General features: G+C 60.8%; 1 protein-coding gene across 1 annotated transcript; it reads right to left on the bottom strand.

The window, feature by feature from the left end:
• Positions 1 to 1,782: 1,782 nt before the first annotated feature.
• N4BP3 (NEDD4 binding protein 3) lies at positions 1,783 to 7,192 on the bottom strand. The gene is made up of 4 exons (XM_026659504.2): positions 6,008 to 7,192; positions 4,991 to 5,554; positions 3,930 to 4,187; positions 1,783 to 3,442 (listed from the first exon to the last, which is right to left on the bottom strand). Exons 1-4 carry the CDS (start codon positions 6,422 to 6,424, stop codon positions 2,870 to 2,872), a joined length of 1,812 nt encoding a protein of 603 aa, XP_026515289.1. The 5' UTR covers positions 6,425 to 7,192; the 3' UTR covers positions 1,783 to 2,869.
• Positions 7,193 to 7,744: the final 552 nt, after the last annotated feature.

Below are 7,744 nucleotides of genomic sequence, written 5' to 3'. Positions count from 1 at the left end.
TGGGTATGTTTTCAGAGAGGAGACATGCAGCATCCAGGCTGGAGGGAGCATGTTAGCAGCTTGGTTCAGTGACAGAAATATGACTTCACATCTCCACCAGGCATAACCCTACCTGAGGGGGGAGGGGAGTTGTACAGGAGCTAGACAGGGGTGTAACTAGGAGCCAGTGGCTGGAATCAGGCAATGGAGTTGTCAGGCTGAACAATGCTGTAGAAGTCACTGCTGCCCTGGCCACACCAGCTGCATTCATGCCTCTCTTCTTAGTGCCCTAAGAAGAGAGCATTTTGCTGGGGTGGGTTGGAAAGGGTTCCACAGGGTCCCTTTGGTTCAGTGATGGTGCTTGGGTCAAAGAGAGACAGTGGCAGCATGAGGGTGTCTGCACAGGCTAGAAGCATGCGGAGAAAGGGCTGTCGTAGTCTTAGGATCCCAAGCAAGGGCGAGCTGCTCGGCAGTGCTTTTGGAGAAGGGCCCCTGCAGCATAGCAATGACAGTTACACCCGGCCGGGCCTCCATCTCTCTGAGTGTGAATCAATGTTGTGGAATTCAGGAAACCGGTTTCACCACCAACCCAATAATCTAAACACTCGGTTCTTCCTGAGACGCCACAACTCTGCCCTGTGGCATCTGCGGCAGGAGCTTGGTTTCTGGCTTCCCTGCCAAGTTTTGGTGCCGCCCTCTCCTGGGTCCCACCTCACCTCCCCATGGCTCTAATTGTTGGGTGTAAACCTGCTGCAAGGATCAGAGCCCGGCACCACAGAGCCCTGGCCTGATGTGGGCACCAGCAAACAAATGAGATTTCAACAGCCAGCTGGCCCAGAATAACAAACCTGCAGCAGATCCCAGACTCGGGCTCCAGCTCCTCAGAGCCAAGCCCCAGTGGGCTAGCAGCCAGGAGCACTGCTGTGTGTGCACAGCCTGTCACTGCAGGGCCAAGCCAGGTCGATGGCATGGACAGGTGCCAGGCACCACCATGACAAGAGATGATTTAAAAGGAGACACTGGCCAGTGGTTGAGGGTACTACAGCTGTTGGCATCTTGTGTATTTCACTTCCAAGCAGAGTCGAGAGGGTGCTGCCAGGACGAGGCCAGAGAGATTGACCCTGCCAGCCCCCAGCACCTGTGTCCAGCAGGACTGAGTAGATTGGTTCCTCTCCACCCATCAGATAACCTGCAGCTGGGAGAGGCAAGTGGTGCTGCACCAGGACTGCTCGTGGGGGCTTGTGTCTGACCTTAAAGAGCAGCATGTCGCTGCCAGCCCATTAGAGACAAACCAGAGCCCCCACTCCAGCAGGAACACACACAATGGAGCAGGCAGCTCCTGTAGGTGGGGCCCAGCCCTGCTGCTAGCACTGGGCAGCCAGGGGCCAGGCCACGTGAAGCCCTGTCTGCATCATCCTCAGAAACTGGGCCCATGGTCCCTACGCTGGGAGCACTGCTCCCCTTCCCCGACTCGCCTGCCTTTAGCTCAACATCCCTGGTCAGCAGCAAATGGAGTTTTGGCTGCAGCAACCTCCTGGGGTGCAGAGTAAATACCAGCTTCACTGCTGCCCTATACGGTCAGCTGGGAGGCCTGTAACTCACCCACGTGAGCACCCAGGGACAGCTGCTGGGTCACCCCCATGGAGGGAGAGACAAGCAGCCACAGGAGCCAGAAGTACCAAATTCAGATTTATTCCAGGAGAGGCTGAGCAGAGCCGTGCCAGGCCTGGACCTTCATATCCAGAGCACCCAGCAGCCAGCCCCCTGCCCCACCCCATGGTGCTAGCCTGCCCCTGCCCACCCCTCAGCACCAAGCCACAGCCTACGTTCTGCTTCCCTGGGTGCTCTGCAGCTGAATGGGGGGAAAGCTGACCATACCTTCCCCCGATTGCACTTGTGCCTGTGACCCCACCAGGTGCTCTCCTGTAGGCTCTCGCTCTACACAGGCAGGTCCCATCCCTCCCCTCACCCTGGGCTGGGCTGGGCCGGTGGGGGAAAAGGTTCTTCATTTATCTCATCTCACTAGGCATGTGCTACTGCCTCACGGGAAAGCTTCATACCCAGACGTCGGCTGGGCCAGAACGGGGGAGGGTGGGCAAGGATAGGTCTGAGCGACGGTGCATGCTCTCTGGCAGGAGCTGCTTTCCATCTCCCCTTCTCTAGGTCAGGATACCGACCCAGCTCCGAAGCAGCACGAGAAGCCCCAGCACAGAGGCCACAGCCCTGGGTGGTCTGCAAAGCCCCTGCACCTGTCCCCCGGGGCATGAGCCCTCTAGGCTCTCCTTTTCTCCTGCTGCAGAGACTCCAGCAGAGCCAGGTGCCAGGGCGGCTCTAGCCCTGGCAGGAAGTGCTCCGCAGCATCCGTGTTTCACATTTCCCAGGCCTCAAGCCCCAAGGCCAGGCTACCTGCATGGGCACAGCAGGGCAGGTTTACTCTGCCTGCAGCTCTCTGCTGGGGCCAGTGAGCAGTGCAGCCTCAGTGAGAAGGACATGCAGCAAGACTGGCAGGCATGCAGCTTGGACAGTGTAAGGAGAGGAAGTTGGGCATCTCCCCAGCAGGGCCAGAGCCCTTGCTGGGGTAGGAAGCAGCAGGGGATGGGGGAGGAGGAACAGGAAATCCCACTTGATGCTGGGCTTCTGTTTGCCAGACAGTAAAAATCATGGTGCAAACTTGCCCTGCCCAAGGCAGCTGTTGGAGCACAGGCCTCTGTTGCAGAGGCAGAAGTAACACTTGCTCCTGAGACTCCCCCAGGGATGGACCTGCAGTGCTCACAGCATCATCAGTCTGAATGGAGAAGCCCCCTTGGCTAGCCCAGTCAATCCATGGTGCAGCCTGGGTACCATCCCAAGAGCTCTTGCTCCTTCCCAGTCCAGGCTGCTGGCTTCCCATTCAGATTTTTGAAGACTCGACTCTCTCGATCCAGGGTGAGTCTGCGTCAGCATCTCTGGGCTCAGCCCGCAGCTGCCGCAGCTCCCTTTCCAAAGCCTGGCTGCGGTGGTACATCTCCATGTAGCTTGCCTGGATCTCCCTCTGGTAGCGCAGCACTTTCTCCTTCTCCTGCTGCCAGGTTTTCCTCTCCAGCTCAAAGTTCACAGCCTTCAGCTGGCCCTGGCGCCGCTCACGCAGCAGCTCTGCCCACAGCCACTCCACCTGCCTCTCCGGGGGCTCACCACTCTCGCTGTGAAGACCCCAACACTTGGAGTCATCAGTTTCACAGCCAGAGAAGTCCTGGCAGACTGGCATGGGAGCATCCCCCAAAGGGAGGGAGAAGCTGGGCTCTGGTGGGGCCTGGAAGGAGTCCCCTAGCTGGGCCAGCTGAGAGTCCTTGGCTTGCACCTCTGCCCGGGCCTCCCGCAGCTGGGTCTTCAAGCTGAAGATCTCACTGACTTTCTGGGCCATCTCCTCCTGGGAGTCTCGAAGCTGCTGCTTGAGCAGTGAGATCTCAGCTGCCTTCTGACAAACCTGCAGGAGAGGCAGAGAAAGGGTGGGGAGGGACAGAGCAAGATATGAGATGCACAGGAAAAGGGGGGGTGGGGTTTAGAATCATTGGGTGCATCTGGATAGGAAACCCCCATTCAATCCCAACTCTGCCAGGCAGGGGCATAGAGCATTAAACCTGCCATGGGGCAGCCATACCAGGCAGCACTCTCGGGATTCCCACAGGCAGGAAATGGAGGCTTTGTAGGGGTGTGAGGGATGGGTTGGGGGGGGGGGGTCACTAGGCTTTTGGCTCTAGTGCCGGGTCCACAGCTGCATTAAGTCACAGATGACAGTGACTCAGCTTCTCTCTGCCTCGTCCTGAGCCAAAAGTTCCTCCCCAAAAACCCCAGAGCATGGTACAATTGGCGCCTGTGCCGAGGGCTGAGGCTGTGGGTTGGGACTGAGGGGCACTAGGACAGCTGTTGGGGCAGAAGGGTGAAGGAGAGCTGCAGGGCTCTCCTTTACTCACCTCCCACCTGGTCTCTTCTAGTTTGGGGCTGACACGTTCACACTGCTGCTGCCACTGCCTCAGCTCCTCGCACTGGCCCTGGTGCAGGCTCAGCTCCTCCTGCAGCCGCTTCTTCTCCTGCTGCGCTTTGTAGAGCTGCAGCTGCAGTGCCCGCTGGCTGCGCTGGGCCTGCTGGGTCACCTGCTGCAGCTTGGCGACATACATCTGCTTCAGCTCGTCCAGTGCATCCATCCACAGATGCTGTTTGTCCTCGAAAACCTGCTGGCACAAGCAGAGGTCTGTGCCCAGCTCCTGGGGCGAAGTGCCAGGCAGCCCAGCCCCCTCCAGCAGCTTGTTAGTATCTGAGGCTGCTCCGGATCCCAGCCCTGCAGCGGGGAGCAGTTGCCCCAACTGCTTGGTGGATTAGAGGTGGCTTAGTTAAACGGAAGTCACACCGAAGCCTAGCGCAGGGAGCAGCCTGGCCCCATGACACTGGAATGGGAAGCAGCAGCGCTAAGAGCCACCCCGCAGCAACACACAATCCATCTCCAAGCAGGATTCAGCCAGGACAGCAGGGCTCACCTCCCGGCACTGCACCATTCCCACCCTAGTACGAGCTTCTGAAACATAAATGTCTCCATTGTCTCAAGAGAGCACATACAGGCTGAGCAGCTGCTCCTATGGGTCACCCACCGCCACCTTCCCTTGGTGCAAGGGGGAAAAGGCTCCTCGTGCACGGAGATTTTCCAGCCCAATCTCTCTGGAGCAAGCCTGATGCTCTGGCACTGGGAGCAGCAGAGCCCAAGCTCCCCATTGCCCAACAGGTCACTGGATTCTGGAGGTGAACGTGCCCTTCCCCCGCTCTGCTCGCACCAGACACAACACACCGGCACACTACTGCCAGCACAGCACTCCAGGGAATCATGGACCACGCACAGACCGCAACACGCAGTGAGCTCCAAGACAACAGCACGGGGGCAACACATGAGACACTAGCATCCCTGCTTGGGGGAGGGGGGGTTAGGATGTGGGGGAAGCAGGCCCAGGGCCCTGCACCCTCAGGCCAGCCCCACTGCACTCACCTGCGTGAAGGGGTCTTCAGTCTCACTAAGGCTCCTCTTCAACTGCCACAGCTCCCCACTCTTCTCCTGCAGCCGGTCCTCCAGCTGCTTCACCACATCCTCCAGGGAGTAGGTGAACTCGTAGGGGGGTGGGGGCTCCCCAGAGCTTTGCAGACGGCTTAGCGTGGCCATGCTCTTGCAGGACAGAGGTGCTTTCTCCACTGCCAGGGGGTCTCTGGGGCCCCAGGAGGCCCTGTCAAGGGAGCCCCCAATGTGGTTGATGTGGCCCATGGAGGCGCTGAACTGGCCCTGGGCAGGTTTGAAGTGGGGAGGATAGATGGGGAAGCTCTGGATGGAGTTGTGGCTGGAATTGGAGGCCTCGTCTAAGCTGATGGTGTGCAGCAGGTGGGTGCGCATGTGGCCATGCTGGGAGGAGGCACCGGTGCTGGTGCTGCTCTGGGACAGGAGGGTGTGCAGGCTCCCGTTGCTCTTCGACAGCTTCTGCCCTTTAGATGAGGCCAGACCCTGCATGGAGACCAGGCCTTTCCCAGCCACTGCCTTGAAGGCCGATGGCCTGATCCGACACTGAAAGACAAGGGAGCCAAGGATCAACCTGGTCTCAGCAGAGCCACCCAGCCCTGCTGCCCCTCCACTCAGCAGGGAGAAGAGCTGAGGCACCCCAGTCTGTGTCCCCAGCTGCAGGATGGCTCAGGGCTGCCCCACCCCTTTGCCCTGGACACAGAGATGAGGTTTATGTACGAGGACCTTCCAGCAGCTCCCAGCTTCCATCTGTCACAGCCGTTACACGGGCCCATCACCACCTGGCCTGCCAAGAACATGGGGACTGTCCGTAAGGGCCCCCTCCTCAGATGTTCTGCGCCAGCCAGCTCCCATTTGGTGGCTGCACTCCACTCTAGAGACAGCTGCATTTCAGGGGCGGTTGGTGCAACGCACTTGTGGGAAACATCCTTACAACTAGTCCCGTGGATCCCTAGCCACATGGGCTGCCCCAGCCCAGCCCATCACCCAGGGCCTCACCTTGTCAAAGCGGCCCCGCTCCGGCAGCGAGCTCTTGGAGAAGTCTGCCCCCCGGTGGTGCTCGCGGGAGTAGCGGTCAGGGGACCGGTTCTCACGGTCGCTCTCGTAGTCCCGGTTGCAGGACCCCCCGAGCGCCTGGTGCTTCCTCTCGGCCCGGGGCTCCTTCCTGGCGCCGTGCAGGTAGCTGAAGAGCTCCCGCTGGCTCGGGCCCTTCCGGAGCAGGCCGTCCGGCTGCCGGAGCCCCCGCGAGCCCCCCAGCACCGCCCGCAGCTCCACAGGCGTCAAGTCCTGCTTCTCCACCAGGCTGCCCACGCTGCCCATGCCGCAGCCGTAGCTCCCAGGCGCAGAGGCTAGGGAAGAGTCAAGGAGGCAGTTGCCAGGGTCACAGGTCACATGAGGGGCCTGTGCTGTTGCCATGGAGAATTAGACCAACGTGTGGTACCAGCACTGCCAAAGGAGGGAACAGACAATCAGCAAAGGGGCGTGAGTGGCTGGGGCCACTCTCTGTCCACCAGCCCCACCCAGAGGGGGAGAGCAGGGCTCCCTCCCCCATCCCCATGGATGCCCAGCCAGCCAGAGGGGAGGCAGAGAGGCCACATCTCCCTGTGTCATGCAGAGCCCACTACTACTCCCAGCATTCACAGCAGGGCTCCAAAGACTCATCCAGGGTCCCCATGCAGGGACCCCCACCCCACCCCCTGCCTACAAGCAGCCTCTGGTGGGAGTGGGTCTGTACGGAGCCAGCTGCTCCCTTCAGGCCTGTAAGCTGAGGATGCAGGTGCCTTCTTTCAGCCTCTGGAGCTGGGAACCCCAACAGGAGCCGGCCAGACACTAGCATGTTCCCCAGAGATAAAGCAGGGTCCTCTGCCACTGACCTGCTCCCCCCAGGCAGCCAGAGCCGAGCCCCAGGGAGCAGCACGCTGGGAGGATCCGGCTGGAAGTCGGTCTGCCTTGCCACCCAGCCAAGGCTGAACTGCTCCCTCCTGTCTGACGTGGTGGTTCCCACACCCAGCTCCTCCTCCCGCCTGGGGGGCTGGGGAGGGAAACCAAAACAAGCACATGCCACCCAGCCAGGCAGGCAGGCTCCAGAGCTCCTGTCGCCCGCCTGGGCTCTGTCCCCAGGCTGATTCCTGGACAATTGGTCCACACACAGCTGTGGCTGCCTCCTCCCAGCTCAGACGGGACCCTGGGCCAGCAGCATGGTCTTTACACCCACCCACCCACCCACCCTTCCAGGAGCCTTTGCAGACCCTGGCCACAGCACTGCGTTGGGGGGGCTCCTCAGGCCGGCCCAGGGGAGAGCAGTCAAGAGGGGTGTGGGGGATCCAGCCCAGGCAGGCAGACGACACCCCTCCATGGCTGTTCTGAGGCCTGGGGCCGGCAAACTGGGGTCTCAGTAGCACAAAATCCAGCATCCAGCTTAGCTCCCTGTTGGCAGCCACAGCAGAGGGGCTAAGGGCTAGCTGGGCTACAGAGGCTGCTACCCCCTGGCTCCCAAGGAGGGGGCAGTGTCCCTGTCTGAGCTGCACCCACTGTGGGCATGACTGGCTCCCCCAGGGCTGCCAGGCCAGCGCCTCCCCTCCCCCTTAGTGCAGCTCCTTTCCCTTCAGAGGAAGGCCCAGAGCCCAGCTCAGGAGCTGGGGGAAAGAAGCCCAGCAGCTTTCAGCCTTGAGGTGCGAGTGCAAGATACCAGGGGAATCCCTGCGGGGGAGACATGGCCCTTGGCTGGAGGCTGGG

Source organism: Terrapene carolina, unplaced genomic scaffold, assembly GCF_002925995.2.
Source record: "Terrapene carolina triunguis isolate 2854851 unplaced genomic scaffold, T_m_triunguis-2.0 Scaffold629, whole genome shotgun sequence".
NCBI lineage: Eukaryota > Metazoa > Chordata > Testudines > Emydidae > Terrapene > Terrapene triunguis.
Note: the sequence above shows the minus strand (reverse complement) of the source record. Positions and strands in the feature narration are given on the sequence as shown.